An 18696-nucleotide genomic window follows, 5' to 3' on the forward strand; every position below is an offset into this window, starting at 1 on the left:
TCCTAACAGTAATGTTCTATAAATAGCTTTAAACAATTATCACCACGTTCACCACGTCACGTTCCGTTATGATTTCCTCAGTTCTCGTATCATATTTTCCAATCTAACGTAGCTCTCTAGACGGCCACAGCTCTTATTAGTATTATTTGAGTTACCTTTTGACTCTTCAGTTCACGTCACTCGATATTATCATTTGGATTTATGCATACATACATATATACCATCTATGTGTCCAGTCTGTGGAGATATTGGCGTCAAGGTGCATTGTTGCTGCACTGCCACAGCCACAGCCACTGATAGCTACCGATCGATGTTGTAAACCCACCCACTGCCAGTCGCTCCCTCCGCCCTCCGCTGCTCGTAGAAGACGCTTGAATCAAATTCCGAATCTGTAAATTGCTTCTAGCCCAAAAGTCCTAAATAATCAATTCTTTCTGCAGCTAAAAGCAAGCTACATAATATATACATATATGTATATGGAATATCGAATATTCATGGATCCATCAACTCGAATTCCAATCAGATTCCAATCGTACAAAAAGTTGTCCACTGAACTGAACACACATTTATTCAACTTGTTTTCATGCATTTTGAGCTTATTTTGATTTGATTTTCATTTGATTTCCAATGTAAAATTTAGTTGTATTTCGTTTGATTTTAACAATAGTAAAATGCTCTTTTCACCTAATCAAAAACAAAACCAAAAACGAAATAAAAACTTTTTATAAAACTCAAGTTGAGAGCCGAGCAGAGCCAAAGCGCACACATTTCCGAAAGCACAACAACCAAAGATCCATCAATGCAACATTTTCAGTAAGTTCACATGAGAGCTGAGATCAAGTGATGAATGGAGATGAAGAAGAAGAAGCAGACATTATATGCATCTGTGCATTCATTACACCAAAAGTCGTTTTCATTTTTCGTTTCACAATTTCGTTCATTTAGTGTCATCAAGTTCCAGTTGAGTTGTTCCGCCTAAGTTAGTTCGTGTTTTTGCAACTATTATTTCAAAGTTATCTCTTCTCGCGAATATCGTTATCGTTACTCGTTAATCGTTAATCGTTAATCGTTACTCTCCTATTATATTCTCGAAAGCTGTTACACTTGGAATGCTTTAAATTGAAATCGTTAGCGTTTCGAATATTCATAGCATTAACAACAATTTACTCATTAGTCTTAAGAGTTTACAGATAACAAAAAAAATACTTAAAAAAAAAAAACAAATTGCATTTAAACGTACTAAAAAATAATACTGTTATTTTTTCTTACAAATTACAATTAAAATTTTTACTAAAATAGTTACAAATAGTTTTCGCATTTCGGCGCATTGTAAAATACAAAATTTAATAGTATTAAATACATTTTTAAGTCATTTACATTCTCTTCTCAAAGAACACTTCTCTTTCGAACTCGACTCAAAGCAAAGTTACTAATTTGTATTTGTATTTGTCAATGTATTTGTATATGTGTGTCAAGTGCTCGACTAGTGTCTGGGTACAAAAGTCAATGTGATGTGAGAGGGATGGCAAAAGGCGGAGACAGACATAGAAAGAGATAGAGAAGGAAGGATAATTCTCTCTCTCTCTCTCTTTTTATTCAATTAGCCTGATCTGTTGAGCCTTTCAGGTGCCTCTCTTCCTCTCAATCCGCATCTTTTCTCTCTTTATATACATGCCTACACCAATACATACACACATCTATCTCTACATATATATAAATGTCTCTCTCTCTCCCACACCCACCCCTCCGAACTTGGTCTACATGTGAAACACTTTGGTTGTTGTTGTTGTTGTTGCAGGCACAATCGCACCCTCGCGTGATTTACCCGAATTAACCGCCGAGGATACAATCCGCATTATTCTATCGAACCTAAATTTAGTAGTGCCGGTCGTGGCGGCTCTGCTCGTCATAATCATAGCGATAATTGTTATTTGTATACTGCGTAGCAAAGGCAATCACCACAAAGGTATCTATAAGTATATCAAACTAATTACGAAATTTCTTTTCTTTTTTTTTTCGGTTCCACTATCTCGCTCTCTCTCTCTAACTCTCGCTGTCTCTACATGAACCCCAAACACTATACATTTTCCATACTCGATATGTGTAAATATATACACACCAATGTCTATATCTATATATACAACAAAACCAACAAATATCTTGGCTATGCAACTGCCTGCTGTCTGTTGTTGTATCTGATAAACGATTTGCATGCTCGTCTATCGTATCGATCTATCTATCTATCAAATCCGAATGAAATCAAGGCACCATCGCGCCCCTCGATGATGGCACGGGCCATGGCAATGTCCATGCCCGCATTCCGCTGCCCGCCTGGATGCCCGAGTGGCTGGATCTGAACTTCATGGTGCCCCTGATAGCCACCGTCGTCGTGGTTGCCGTGGGCATCTGCGTGGTCTGCGTGGCGCTCTCGCGCCGGCGAGCGGACGATCTGCGCGGCGGCCAAAAGGATGTCTATTGTAGGTTTGCCCTCAGCCCGCCCGCTAAGGCAGAGGAGCGCAAGACTTATTTTTCTTATCATAAATATCATCTATATACATACATATATTATTTTCGACAAATTTTATTTCTGTTTTATATATATACTTAGTGTTGTTCGCAAACTGTTGTATATTGCTGCGCCTTTCATTTTAATTATATTTTTAATTTATTATTAATTACCGCGCTCAATATCAGCAATGAGAACGCATAAATCTTAGACCGTCACTCAGCAAAAATACTGGTAAAAACTCTATAATTTACTGGAATGCTCAATGTCTAATAATCGTATCAAATATTCATAGCATGATATCTAATTTACTCAAGTTATTCAAACTACAAGAAACACGAACTCAAAGAAACACTCACCATAAAAACTTAAAAAAAAAAAAAAAATTCACAAAAATATACCAACAAAATACCATTAAAAAGGCATATATCAATTAAAAATATATAATAATAAATATGTGTTCAGTGTATATATATATATATTTAGTAAATTCATACACTATCTATAATATTCATATCATGTGATACTCATATATCATATATATCATTCATATATCTATAATATGCATATCAGAACTATCATTAAACTTTCCATCTCCATCTAAAAATCAAATTGGAAAATTAATTTAAAACAAACAAACAAACTAATTACATTTGTATAAATAAAAAAAAAACAAACATTTTTTGCGATGTCTTTTAGATTTGATTGATTCGAGAAATCTTCTACTTTTGAGTTGTTATCCAAGTAAATAATAACCTATCACACAATATACACAATAAATATTTATCCTATAGTAATCTCCAGTGTTGTAAATACGTTCGGCTCAGGCCCTAAGCAACTTTGAATATCCTTCGAACACAACAGAGACACACAATTTCCCATCTCAACTTTCTATCAACATTATTTTCCACACTTTTCTGTTTCTGTTTTCAAATGAAACCAAAACTAAGATGCTTTTTGAAATCGCAAATGAATAGAATAATGCTAAAGTAAAGTAACGTAAAGTCGATTCGAACTCGAAATTGAAATCATCTCTCATTTCATGTCATTATATCATGAATTTTTATATCGCTAACAAGTTGGTATATTTTGAAATTTAAAAAACTAAAATTAATAATAATTATAATGAAACACCTCACGTAATTCTGTTTTTGCAATTGTAAACTTTGAGCTACTAATTAGCACTTTAGCGTGTTGAGATGCCGCACCAAAAAAAAAAAGAAAACAAAAAAATCCAAATTTATTTTCAAAGCCAAATATTGTGAGTGACGGAAGAAAGCTGATTGATACGAGATTTAAGTAAATGAACAAAAAACAGAAGTAAAGTATGCGAGTTGATCTTTGAGCAGCATTCAAAAGGAAAAGCATCTTCAGTGTTTCACTATTGAGTTCGCGATATCATATATTAATTCTAGACGATGTAGTTTACAATCAGACAATGGGACCCGGCGCCACCCTGGACAAGCGCCGCCCGGACCTGAGGGACGAACTTGGCTACATTGCCCCGCCCAATCGCAAGCTGCCCCCGGTGCCCGGCTCCAACTACAACACCTGCGACCGGATTAAGCGAGGTACAGTCATAAGTAAGCATCTAAATTTCCAATGCAACATTTATTAATGCCAGGACTATGCCAGCGAAGCACCAGAGCACCGACTCGCCTGGGCACTCACTGCGCATTGGCTGAGGCTTATTTTTGTCTTCCATTTACTTTGCTCACAAAATGAAAGTGAAAAAAAAGAGAAAAAAAAAAAACAATTTCATATTTTGCGTTGCTTTTGCATTCACAAAGAAACAATCAAGACCCAAAGGTCGTTTGCCACGCCCATTACACACACTCACGTACACATTGCAACGCTTTCTCAGTACGAAATTCTCAAATGTCGCTTCTTAAAGTCGCTTCTTATGATTTTCGAACCCATCCGATCTGAAACGAAGATTCGTATTATTAAATGTTGTGCTGAATTTAGATTTTGTTTGATCTTTATTTTTATTATCTTATTTCACATATAATTTTAACTCTTTTTTCCCCCACATTATTCTGAATCCTCTCCTTTTCGGTTGCCGTTGAATCGATTCTTTGACTTTTCTGTTCACTCATCGTTGATGTTGTATGAATATTGGAAATTGAATAAAATATGAAAACACCAATACGTACACATACTCAACACACACACTCTCACACACACACACACATACGAACGTAAACGAATCGGTTCAGGCCGCGGCTCAGGCTTGCGCTCGAACCACTCGACTTGGGATCCGCGCCGTAACCCGAACCTATACGAGGAGCTGAAAGCCCCGCCAGTGCCCATGCACGGCATTGGCAATCACTACGGCCACGCCCACGGCACTCCCGAGTGCCACTATAGACATCCAGGTAGGAGGCCTCGCCCCACCCCTCCCCTTTTCAGTTTGTTAACCCTTTCTGGTTTCTGTATGCAATTCCGATTACGACTAACATCTAACCCCAGGCCAGTTTAACTTCTTAATTAGAATTTAATTTATGTTTATGTCCACTAACATTCCGATTAGTCTAACCCCGGTCGCATCGCACTGACTCTGTCTCAGCTACTGCATCGTAAGTAAAGCAATTCGGGCTAGGCCACTCTCAGGCTCTCTCTGCCTCGTACTAAAACACTAAAACAAACAAACCAAGACACCCACAAAGCACCACAAAGTGTTTGAGTAAACGTTGCTAATCGAGCTCTCCTCTCGCCAAAGGCATGGAAGATGAAATCTGCCCCTATGCTACGTTCCATCTGCTCGGCTTCCGTGAGGAAATGGATCCCACCAAGGCCATGAACTTCCAGACCTTCCCCCATCAGAATGGACACACACCCGTACCCGGACACGCCGGCACCATGCTGCCCCCTGGCCACCCTGGACACGTACACTCCCGCTCCGGCTCTCAGTCCATGCCACGTGCCAATCGCTATCAGCGCAAGAACAGCCAAGGTGGACAGTCCTCGATCTATACTCCCGCACCCGAATATGATGATCCCGCCAACTGTGCCGAGGAAGATCAATATGTAAGATTTTCGTATAAGTATTTTAAGCAGAGTCTTGAATTCCCTCTCTCTGTCTATATCTCCTCTTCTGTCTCCCATTTCAATTCTCTCTCTCTCTCTCTCTCTCTCTCCTTGCGATCTCACAGCGTCGTTACACTCGCGTTAATTCTCAAGGCGGTAGCTTGTACTCTGGCCCCGGACCCGAATATGATGATCCCGCCAATTGCGCTCCCGAGGAGGATCAGTATGGCTCTCAGTATGGCGGCCCCTATGGACAGCCCTACGATCACTATGGATCTCGCGGCTCCATGGGACGTCGCAGCATTGGTAAATACAACATAGTGTATTTAGTTATAGCCTTCATATATATTCTTAATATGTGTTAGGCTCTGCACGTAATCCAGGCAATGGTTCACCTGAGCCACCTCCACCACCACCACGTAATCACGACATGAGCAACTCCTCGTTCAACGACTCCAAGGAGAGCAATGAGATCTCAGAGGCCGAGTGCGATCGCGATCATGGACCACGCGGCAACTATGGCGGTAAGTCAGAGTCTCCCATCCCAGCCCAATTCAATTGATCCCCAAATCGAATCGTAACCGCAGCTTAAAATATTCCATCTATATTCCAATATATTTCCACTAAGCTCTATTGAAAGTGTATTCATTTTTAACGCAACAAATTCGAAATGTTCTCAATTTCCCTTCTTTCAAAATTCATTTAACATTCGAATATTAATATCGATCAGAAGACGCCAATGATGGTGAGTGATGTGAACCCCAATCGCAAATCGAACTTAACTTTAGTGTTTAGACTGGATTTTCAATTGAATCCTCACTTCAATCACAACTCACCTCATTCGTCCTCATTCGTCCTTGTCGTTCGTCGTCAGGCTCCCTCTCGATCTCATATCAGGAATGTGCTCATTCTTCATACCTCCTTCATTGTCATTCATGAATTATTCCATAGAAAGTTCGCAATAAATATTCATGCTGTGTTTTGCTAATATTTCAAAACAAAAAATTATAAATTTTAATATTTTTTATATTTTATTTGTGTGTTAAAAAATATTAATTTTGGTTTTGGTTGTTAAATTTTAATATGACTTTGTTAATGCACAATTAAATAACTTCCATTTCATTTCATAAGCTGCACCGACCACATTTTTTAAGGGTTTCCTTTCCAGCACCAACAATGTCAATGTTTTATGTTAATATTTTGTATCTAATATCGGATTTAAATATAATTTTAATAATAATTATTTTTCATGAAATCTCTCATTTCATATCATGTGTATAGAATTTCGCATGTGTCCGACTAGAGATCTAGTTTTATTTTTTCTTTAATGGTTTTTACGAACAATAAGTTAGCTATATAAGCAGAAAAACTCTAGAGCAATATATTTACCTGAACCTTAAAGGAATTTTCAATCATTTTTGCACGATCTTCTCACATTACGTATAAGAAAAGTTTAATTTTAAATTTCATTTTGCGTTTTCTTTCTATTTTCTTTTTTGATTTTATGATATTTAAAACCAATTTACCATAAACAACTACTTAACGGTTGTGCTCAATTTCTTGGTTCTTAAATGATAATTACTTATTTAAAAAAATAAAATATAATATATAAAATGCGAAAATAAACAGCTGTAAAAAGATCTCCACAACCGAAAGATCAACGCACCACCGAAGAAATGCGTAAATTAATCGAGAGGTAAGAAAAGAGTATTGTATATAGAAACTATAACGAAAAACACATAGCTATTAAATTGGTTTAACCAATGCTGAGCTAAAATTGCACAGAAAATTTGAATAGTTATAATATATATAATATAATAGAACAGATCATCAAATACTAAACAATAAAGGGAATACATAACATACAAGAGGAAACTATTTCAATGTACTTCATGAACTAATTTAAATCAGCCTGAGATTTTTTCAGATGTATGTTCTCTATTGTATATTCTCTCAGAATATATTTCGCTCTTTGCAACTGATAGAAAAGAGTATATACATATATATAAATAAGGAAGGAGCGAAATAAAATTTAATAAAACTCTCATGCATTTAATCTTAGCTTGAGGTATATCATTGATACTTAAGGAACTACTCATGGAAATTTTAACAAAATTTCTTAAATCAGTTAAAAAAAAAGAAAGCCTTTAATTTTAAACCCAAATATTAGTGCAATTAAGCTGTTCTCCACAGTAAAAATGGCTTTCTCACATACAACCAATCAGATATCAATGTTTCCAATCAGAATTCACATATTCCCATCAGAATTTTCATTACCTCCAAAGGGCAGTTTTATTTCTTAAATTTCTGTGCAATTTTTTCGTTTAAGGTAACAAACAGAAACTTATTTTAACTTGATGCAACTACTAACACTGATAATTTCTGTACCTTTTTTTCATTTAATAAATACAAAATAAAAACTAAAAACTTTACTCACTGACTACGTAGTCGCAGGCAGTTGTAAGTTTCAAACTAAAACTCGCAGTTAAGTCATTCGCTTTTGCATGTTCTCTGGTCGCAATTAACACTAAATGTGAAGTACGCATGCCTAAACCTAATCCAAAGCCCCCCTGTTTAGCTATATCTGTTATTTATTGTCTTTTTGTATTATTACATGAATTGTTTTACTTTAGTTGAATTTTGTTAATTGAAAGCAAATCACAGTTGAGTGTTTCCGAGTGTATTGAAATAAAACACACAAAAGCATTTATCATTTTGACAAACGAATTTCAATTACATAACTACTATATATATATATGTATTATGTATATTAATCAACAGGCTTTAACCATACTTAACACATATCTAAATACTCTATATACTTGTGCCAGCTGCCACAAGCTCTCGGCACGAGACTCAAGGCGCAATGCTTTTTGGTTGCAAGCCTAAGCAAAATAATAATTAAATATGTACCACAAACATATATTCTATATATACATATATATATTTCTAATTAAATTGTTCTCCTGTCTAAAATGATTCCCCTCGCTACCCGCAGAAACGAAGCCGGCCCAAAACAACTCCAACTCCAACAAGCAAATGGCGCAGGATTCACAGCCTACGATACTATGGCAGTGTAATTTGTAAGCTACTCCCAGTGGGCGTGGCAGTTTAGCTTAGTGTTTCAAGTCAATGAAGTGCGTGGAAGTTGAATGACACAAACACACAGACACACATCCACACACACACATCCACACACACCACACACACACACATGTGTGTGTTTCAAGTCTTATTTGAATAAAACGAGAAGCATCACAGAGGAAGTAAGCAAAGCGCATAAGGCGCACACATACATACAATATATACACATAAACACACACACACATACACATATATAAATATATTAACTATTTCAAATATTTATAAACGAAAGGAAAAAGAGAAAACATAAATATGCAAAACAATTTTGCATTAACATAAAAAAAAGGAAAAGAAAAATAAGAAAAAGGAAAACGAAACAAAAATATTCAATTCAATTTGCATAATTGAAATTAACTTTTAATATTGTATTTTTTAACTATAAGCAGAACTACCAAAATATCAAAAAAAAAAGGGCGCATACATCGGCCCAATACACAAGCACTATATATATGTATATATATATACACTCATATATATGTATATGTATGTGCTCTTGTCTGTGTGTGTAGCTCATAAGTTTGTTTGTATTTTTTTTTCAATTTGATTTCTTTGCCATCTATATGTAGCCTCTAAGTCAAAGTCATAATGATAGATATTGTTTAATTTTGAATGGTCTGCAAATCCTATAGTTGCGAGCATGGACAGACAGTTCGTTGGCCCGCTTAAACAGATTATTTGTGATCATAATTTTTAGCATTGGTAATCGATTTTATAATTATTTGTATCGATATCGATCAATATATTTAGCATTTTTGTATTTTAATTTATATTTTTCGTTTCAAAGCGCTTCCACAAACAGATAATTAATGTAAAATTTGTTCAAGCACAAATTGCATTTATTTATGCAGATATTAAACCATTTAGTCAGCAGCTCTAAATTGTATTATACAACAGACCCAAGCGCACATTTTGCCTATTTAAATATTATTTATTTACAGTTGGTTTCTGCACCGCAAGCTTTAAGACGAACTCAAACTAAATTCTGTCAAATATTGATTTAAGATTTTATTATTACTTTTAAGTTTCGCAGCAAATTTGTTTGCCAAATATAAAAATGGAAATTTATTTTAAAAACGTTTAATTAATTTTTTATTTATTTTATTTTTAATTTTTTCAGCTTTTTTATTTTTTTGGTAAGTTGTGCAGCCACTTTAAACACTCAAAGACTGACTGAACTATGCAAATTTGTATGAATGAAATGAAATGCTTAACAAACGATCTATGAATTTTACCAGAGTTTAAAAACCGTACGAACGAAAACAACATTTGCTCAAGACTTAGAAATAGCAAAGCATTTGAGGTGGCTCACATTTGATCTATATGTATATCCGCTTATCTAGATCGTCTACTTTGATTAGCTATTATTTCGTTTGCATCTCATTTCGATTATTATTGATACACTCTATAATACGCCCTACTATCCTTAGCTATATCGATTTTATATATATATGAATGTAGTGTTGTGAACGATAATATTGCTTAAAAACATACATATATATATATATATTATGGGAAACTTATATGAATATATGAATGTACTACAAATTTTGATGGTAAACGAACTACAAATATTGAATAGCGTTTAGACAAATGGCATTTAATTAATATTACAATTAATACGATATACAAAAACAAAAAATTAACAAATAAAAACTCTCACAAATTTTCAAGTAATTCAAATAGCATCAAAAAAAAATACGAAAAGTTTTGAATTCCCAAATTTAATAAAACAAAAGCAACTTTTCGGCAAATCAAAATCAAAAATTAAATCTTTCGACATTCGCTAAAGAAAAAAAAAAAAAACTAAGCTAAGCAATTATTCAAAATAAAATCATCCATTTTTCATATACATACATATATATCATATACATACATATATATATCATGCATATATTGGAACCCGTCTGCCATAAAGCAGCAGAGCTTGCTTTTTATGTTGCTTGACAAGGAGAGCAAATAATAAATATTCTATAAGCCCAATTTGTCATAATTTAGCATTAAACATGCATAAAAAACACACACATAAATTAAACTAATTTTCTACTTAACATTACTTAACAAACGCATAAATCAAAAATAAATTCCATTTGCATTTAAGCGAAAAAAAAAACACATATACACAATGCAAAACATTCAACTTCAACGCACATCAAATTGAGAAATTGATAAATTGAGAACGAAAACAAAACTAAGCAAAAATTCGAATGAAAATTAAAAAAGATTTCAAATATGAAACATTTATAGATTAAGGCAAAGCAGTTTAAACGCATTACTAATCACTCGCTCCCTCTTAGCCGATCAAATATTACTCGTATATATATATACACATATATTATAGTATGGGCAGCGATGCAAAAATATCCAAAGATTCAAACTCGTAAAACCTAAACGAATACTTCAAATATGTGTATTACTAATTACAAATTATGAAAAACATATATATGTATTAACTATATATTAATATTGAATGTATTGAATTGACAAGCAAACACAACACTAACACATACACACACACACACAGATACACCTTTACATACTACACCACACACACACGCAGCTTATATCTCCATAGCACTAAAGACATTTAAAATCCCCTTTGACAACAATAATAACCAAAGTACTTAACACACACACACATATAAAACTTACTACACACCCACACACTTACATACATTCAGCAAGCGAATACAAATTTGTCTGTTTCAGTGTCATAAAATTCAAGCAAATCAACAACAAAAAAACTAAATAAATGCCAATGTATGTTGGATAAAAAAACACAATTGAAGCTGTTGTTTTCTTGGCGTTCTTTCTTGCATGGCTTAGCATTCTATACACATTCCATTATAATACTATTTTATATCCATTTAGTATGTTTTGTTTTGAATTATATTTTTATAAAACAAATTAAATAAAAACCATTTAAAATAATATATAAAAATTTTAATTTACTGAAACAAAAATAATAATTAAAAAATAATAGATTACTAAAAACATATTTTGCAATTTGCAATTAATAACTTTTAAATCATATGAAGTATGTTAAATTTTATTTTACACATTTATTTTGAAACCTATGCCAAAAGCACGTTAGTAAAAATTCCCCTCAAGCTCGAGTCAAGTCAGCCAAGCACTGATAACACACCTCGACTTGTCTTGGTAAACGGACCAAGTGAGCAATTACTTTATCAGGTCACATACATATACAGATTTCCCCCTATGTAAGTCCCCATGCTATACAAAAAAAAGAGTACCGTCGCAGCAGCACACTGCAGCACCTGCAACACGTCGCTATAAAAGCAGCCTTAACTCAATCGAACAGCATCAATCCAACATTGTCAATCGAACCATCATGAAGTTCACAATTATTTTGCTGCTCGTCTCGATGTGCGCCATGGCAATGGCTGGCTACGAGAGGCCACCATATCGGCCCAGACCCACCTTTAGGCCTGTTCACCGAATTGCACGAGCGGCTGGCTATGAGCGACCTCCGTACCTGCCCAGACCGACCTTTAGGCCTGTTCGGATTGCACGAGCAGCTGACTATGAGCGACCTCCATATCTGCCGAGACCCACTTTCAGGCCGATTAACCGATATGTACGTGAGGCGCCACCAGCAGAGCTGCTGCAAGAGGATGCTCTTCAATTCTAGACATGGACAGCAGTATCATGGACGTGCAGATCAGAGATGAAAAATCTTGTGCTATAATTATAATATAAAGGTTTATGAATAAAATCCATAATTTGAAATAAAAACGTTATTTTGGCTAGCCAATACACATAAAAACCAGTATTTTTCATTCAGGTTGCTGTATTAGCTTAAGCCGCTTTGGCTGGAACATATTAGCTTTTAAATTTTGTTGTAAATAGTTTTCTCAAATTTACTCAAACGATTTTCATTATTTTTGCACTTCAGCTAATAATTTGTTATGCTAACAAAACAATATACAAATTTAAAGAACTACAAACTATTCGAATATTAATAGAGCGACTTCTATGTGTTGATGTGTCTTAATGGCTAAACAATTTGATGTCAGTTAAAGCGTCATCTATGTGTCAAGTTGAAAAGGTGCTGAACTGAGCTAAATTTCCCCTATGCTTGCATCAAACAAGTGTACAAGCTAAATCAATATTTGTAAAACCAGTATTATTTGCCCTTTGCAGGTAATTTCGAATCACTGATTTCTTTGCAGAATTTGTATATAAATTAAAGGGAAAAAATTAAAAATAATTTCGATAAAAAATAAAAAAGTTATACATTGTGAATGTGAGGTATGTGAAGAGTAAGTGAACAAAAGAATTATTCGAATTAGTATAGCTAGAACTTCTTTGCCAATTGATATTATTGTATATTTAAGCTAACAATAAGGATAGTTTCACCTCGGATATCAATAAGCATGACCATTCCTGAAAACTGATAAAATATTAACCCATTACCCACTCAAATATGCACGCGAAAGGAACGTGAAATCCAAAATATTTGATTATCCGGCAATTTAATAATGCAAACAGACCCCGTCCACCGCCCCGCTCATGGGAGCCAGAGCGGGAGCACTTATAACAAGCCACGAATGCAAACAATACTCTACTCTGGCCACGGCTGAGTGGAAGGGGCGGGCGGACGAGCACTGGGATTGGGTGTGTCCTTTGTGCGGCAGCGAGGCGAAAAGTTCAACAGGCTGCTCCACTAAATCAACAAAGAGAAAACCGCAAAATGCCGATAAGAGCCGTCGCAGAGAAACCGGAGCACGCCCCGCCGGACGGGCCAGGAAGCCAACTGACCCCCACATGGCACTGGGCACAGAGCGCCGACAGGCAACGGACGAAACAGACGCTGAGACGTGGACTGGCACTGGACGGAGACACACCAGCAAAGCAAACAATTGGTTTACATAAAAATGAATGGCGGGTGGCGTAGCTGGGGGTGCGGGCTGGGAGCCGGGGGAGGGGGCTCGTTGGGAGCCACTCGGCCACTTTACGGGCTTCAGCTGTCGCAGGAGACGTTTGTTGCTATTTAGCTGGCCCAAACAAGCCAACAGCCGGGCGCTAGATGCAGCCCAAAATGGATATGCGTTGACAACAGTCGGTAATAATAGTGTTTGTTGTTGTTGTTGCTTCTGTTGTTGTTGTCGTCCTGCCGAATGCACACTGAACATGCAAGGGGAGTCAGGCGAAGCTTATCGAGTGCCCAGTGTAGTGGGTGGAGTAGCGGGATGGGTCACGGAGGGAGGGCCATAGAAACTATGTCAACGCTGATCCAATGGTAGCCAAATAGGGTTGGTCTGAGCTGTGCTTCTGCTTCTGCTGCTTCTTCTTCAGCCCAGTTGGCAAGTCGTTCGCTTAAAATGTTTTCCACAGTTTGGCGTCATGCAATCTAAAAAGCTCACAATACACACAATATGCATTATATAATTATAGAAGATAACGGCCGACTGTACGAGTCCCGCTCCTATTTGGCCAAGGCGGGTCTCCCCTCTGCTTCTGCTGCCTCTGTTGGAGAAATATTTTTTGCAATCAAGGTTGCGAATTGAAAATTGATGAGTTGCCCGAATAACGAAATGTTGAAAAATGCTGTGAGACCCAATTGCATATTACGAATAAATGTTGTAAGCATTATATTAATATATTAATATATTCCAAGTTAATCAATTACATATATAATACAAACTGTTAACAAATAAATTGAAGCTTTAGTATATATCTACAGCACAAATACGGAAAAGCAAAGATAACATCTCTCTTGTATGGGGCTCAGGAAATGACTTGTTAAATGTTAAACTTACTGTTTAGTAAAAATTAAAATTAAGGGCCTCTAAGCGAACTCCACTCAAGAGACAATTACAAATAAAAACAAAATGCAAATAAAATAAATACTCATTCAAACAAAATTATAGTTTTGTATGTTAACCTGAAGTCTTACCACCAAGCATCGGCAGCTGAGTTTAACTAAAATATTTATATCATACACTAAATACATGTACAAATTTTTATATTACTACGTATTAAATCATAATAATATTGTATTATTATTGTAAAATTTTATTATGTTTAGTGTTTGTTTTATTATCAAATAATATTTAAAATTTTTAAATGCTAAAATAAATAATTGAAAATGAAATAATTATTTAATATAAGATCATAATATTAAAGAATTATTTCATTTTCAAATACATATTTTCATTGTACATTTACTTTTTTAATAATTTGGTAACATTTTTTATTTATTTAAAATTTTATTTTATTATAATAAAATAAAATAAAAATATAATAAAAAATATTATATATTGTATTATTTTTGTATATTTATTTAGTAATCATTTTATATAATTGAAATATATTTTATGGCAATTAAATTTATTTATGACAATTTATCACTTTTTTAGCGTCGCAATCGACAGACATAACAACAGCTTGCTTTATTTTTATTGTTTGAAATAAGTGTCAATAATTTGGGGGGCAATTAATTCAGAGTGAGGCCCGAGCCAGAGCCGGAGAGGTATTCGCTAGCTGCCATAAAAGTTATGTTTTTAATGACTTTGGTAAATAAATTAACGCACATTTAAGTGAAAACAAAGGCAATCGCATAAAACCCAAAAGCCAAACGCCGAGCGACTCTGTCGGTTTGTGGATGCTCGAACAGCTCGAGACCTGAGCTGCGGCTTCAGCTCCGGCTCGAGCTGCGAGTGGCAACTGCTGAAAAACTCCATTTGTTTTGGCTCATTCGGGTCTAGGGTAGTTAAAGTTTATCTACACTCATTTGGCGTGTTTGTTTTGTCTACCCATAAACCTACTTTACGGCCAAATAAGTTAATAAACTGTTTGCTGTTACCTGTTTGCTGTTAGCTGTTAGCTGTTAGCTGTTTGCTATTTGCTGTTTGCTGTTGCTTTGCAGCCTTCTGTGGCCATTTTTAGTTGCTTTATCGATTTTCTATTTCACTTAATGTTTTCTGTCAAATTCCTACGAACTTACCAAATCAAACAGCAAAATTTTTCAAAATTTTGCTGAAATATAGATTGAGAAACATTTTTAAGAAAATGTAAAAGCTTAACATTAAATATATATTTCTGTAATCTTAAGTTTGGAATTTCCTAATCGAACTTTGGTATTTAGAACTGAAGACTGACTAAGCGAATTGGCCTTGGCTAAGTGTCTTCTTTCAAATTTTAGCCATGAAGGTTAAGCTCATTTTACACTGAAGCTATTATTATATATTTCACATGATGGGGCCCCTTGGTTTTTTATTGTATTTACAAATCGGAATATGCAAATGAAGAAATTAAACATTGGGTTTGTGGTTTATCAAGTGCTGACCTTTTGCCCGCACACAGCTAAGAAATACTGACTCAAATCACTCTCATAGTTTCACATGAAATTCACTTCGGAATTTACTTATAGATCTATATATCAGATGTAAACATATCAAACTCGAAATGTGACACAACAAAGGCAAACACTCAGAACTTCATAAAACATTCAATTGCTTAAGATTTATAATAATAATAAATATAATACATATAAAATGATAAATAAACGTAAATTTATTTTATACTTTTATATTTAAAATTATTTATATATTTAAAATTAAAATATTTATTTTTATTTATTTCATTTTTATGTTTTTTATTATTATTTTTTTTTCTTTTAAAATAAATATTAGCCTATATAATTGTACTAGTAGTCACACAGTCTAATAAATATGTATTTTTTTTAGTGTCTTAAATACATATCTTACAATAAACATCATTTGTTGTATAGTAAAAAATGCCTTTATAAATATTCTACATATCTATATAATATATTTTAAAAATATTTAAAAATTAAACTCGAAGATATTCAACAATTTAACCCTAATATCTAATATTAATTTAAGACTACAATAAATAAAGATTCATATTATTTGACTGTTAAAATCAAAGCATTAGCAGTAAGTCACTTTGATATACGACGCATAGATACGACTTAGTAATTCTAAAGAGTATTGAAAGTGTGGAAATTATTTGAGGACACAAATCATGGCCTCCAAACAGTTGTTGTTTTTGTTGTTGTTGCTCTTGCTGCTGATGTTGTTTGTCTGACTCGCTGGGCTCTCGTCTATTTTCGAAACAGCAAACAAATTATGAGAATGAAAACAAGCGACTCACACCCACAGTCGTTGTGTTAGTGTGTGTGTATGTGTGTGTCGTCGGCTTGTACTATCTATAGAATTGCTTAAGTATTTTGTGATTTTTCTTAATCATCATAAATTTGAGTTAGTTTTACCAAGACATTTGGCAGTTGGCCACCAACGCGACAAGAACTTTCCCAACGTCGGAAACATCAATAAATTAGAAATGTTAAACTCAGCGTTATTTAGGTGGGCGGCTGCCAAGGGGCAGGCCGCGGGGCCGTGTTGGGGCCCGGCGACAGGGCTCACCTCCCCCTCCCCCCCACAGACACACACAAAAACTTATTGTCTGCGTGTTGCGGCAACAGAATTCGGAATTTCTGTGCGTCTTCTCTGCTCGCCAGTTGCCATAATTCTAAGCATTTAATGGCCGCCAACTGACGTCGCATCAGGCGACATTGCCCAAGCCCTAAATTATGTGAGCTGGGTGTCCAAGGCAAGCCGTGGGCGTGCCACACCCCCACAACTTTCGTCCAGGTCCAGGTAATGAATGGAGGGTGGATGCTGCGCGCATGTCGCAAAATCTGAGCAATTTCGACTTTTGCAAGGGATGTTGCTTAGCCAAGGGATGTTGGATGTTGCTTATGTAAATGGCAGTTGACTTGATGGCGGCCATTTTGTAGATTCCACCAACCACCAATTGCCTTGTGCATAAATCTCTCTTGCACTGATTTGTGTGCTCCAGCGTCTCAAATATTTATTGCTCTTAAGCTCATTTCTTATGCTAGCAGCTGTCCTTGGTAGATAGATGATGATGGCTAAATGGAGCACACATTTAAACAACTGAAGTGGAGTTCTGGTTTAGTCTTTGGGTTAATATTGTGCTCTTATCTGATATATAGATATATACATTGTTAGCTCTGCTGCTTTGCTTTCTGTGCTGACTGACTGACTGACTAATTGATGATGAGCCATCTGACTAAAGAATTAAAGTTGACAGTTTAACTTATTATTTGTATTATTATTAATACTTTTTTTTTCATTTTTAATATTACGATTATTATTTTTATTTTTATTATTATTTAGTTTATTATTTATTTCTTATTAATTACATATTTATTGTAGACAAATTGTCTGTAATATATTTTCTTATTATAATTATATTCCACTTCATGTTTCAACCACAATATTCAGTATGGCTGAAACTTGTAGTAGAATATTTAATACGCCAAGGTTGTTTACCTGAAAACCCTGCAACTAGGTCGCTGACATAAATCAATCAGACTTTAGCCTGCGTGACTTATGCGTCTGAACGTCTGGAAGTAGTAACTTCCAAGGGGGATATTAATTATTCGATATGTAAAACATGTTAATTGTTTTATTTATTTAATTATCATGCAAAACAATTAAGCAATTATGTTCTGGCTGAGAAACACATGTTAAACTCAAATGATTAAGCGACAATAGTTTATGTTGCACGAATCTCCTTGTATTAAAAATACTTTAGATTACATTAAACTGTGGGATACGAATATTGCTTTTCAGAAAAATAACTCATCTCTATTGCTAGGACCCAAGTGTTTATTGTATAATTAACACATTTGAGAATGGTCGTCAATCGCATATTTATTCTTAAACACAATCAATTTAATCAAGAATATTAATATTAAATCAATCAATGTGTTAATTAAAATTATTTGATTATTTTAAATATTTTATAAAATATTTTACCGCTGATCTGCAGAGCAAGTCAAATGTAAGTCAACGGCAAGTCATAAAAAAATATAAAATGCAAATTATATAATTGTTCACTATTTTCTAGTTACATTAAATCAAATTCATATTTAGTCAGTTTCTAAATTTTTTTCTAAATATATTTAAATTAAATCAATATTTGGTTAGTTTTTAAATGTA

The 18696-nt window shown here is 34.6% G+C and overlaps 1 protein-coding gene across 50 annotated transcripts in view; it reads left to right on the forward strand.

Moving 5' to 3' along the window:
• Dscam1 (Down syndrome cell adhesion molecule 1) overlaps positions 1-10834 on the forward strand; it is a 77281-nt gene extending 66447 nt beyond the window's left edge. For 37 of the 50 annotated variants that reach the window (XM_018012323.2, XM_018012325.2, XM_018012324.2 and 34 more), the window contains exons 17-26: positions 2265-2477; positions 3922-4089; positions 4726-4884; positions 5229-5536; positions 5662-5842; positions 5902-6060; positions 6267-6281; positions 7166-7232; positions 7985-7996; positions 8535-10834. In XM_018012323.2, coding sequence (XP_017867812.1) covers positions 2265-2477; positions 3922-4089; positions 4726-4884; positions 5229-5536; positions 5662-5842; positions 5902-6060; positions 6267-6281; positions 7166-7232; positions 7985-7996; positions 8535-8616 — 1364 coding nt within the window. In that variant the 3' untranslated portion in view covers positions 8617-10834. Of the gene's footprint in view, positions 1-1798; positions 1967-2264; positions 2478-3921; positions 4090-4725; positions 4885-5228; positions 5537-5661; positions 5843-5901; positions 6061-6266; positions 6282-7165; positions 7233-7984; positions 7997-8534 lie in introns of all 50 variants that reach the window. The other 13 variants (XM_089472057.1, XM_089472053.1, XM_018012347.2 and 10 more) reach the window with 3 other exon arrangements.
• Positions 10835-18696: the final 7862 nt, after the last annotated feature.

Source organism: Drosophila arizonae, chromosome 5, assembly GCF_054131065.1.
Source record: "Drosophila arizonae isolate 15081-1271.41 chromosome 5, UAZ_ARI_1.0, whole genome shotgun sequence".
NCBI lineage: Eukaryota > Metazoa > Arthropoda > Insecta > Diptera > Drosophilidae > Drosophila > Drosophila arizonae.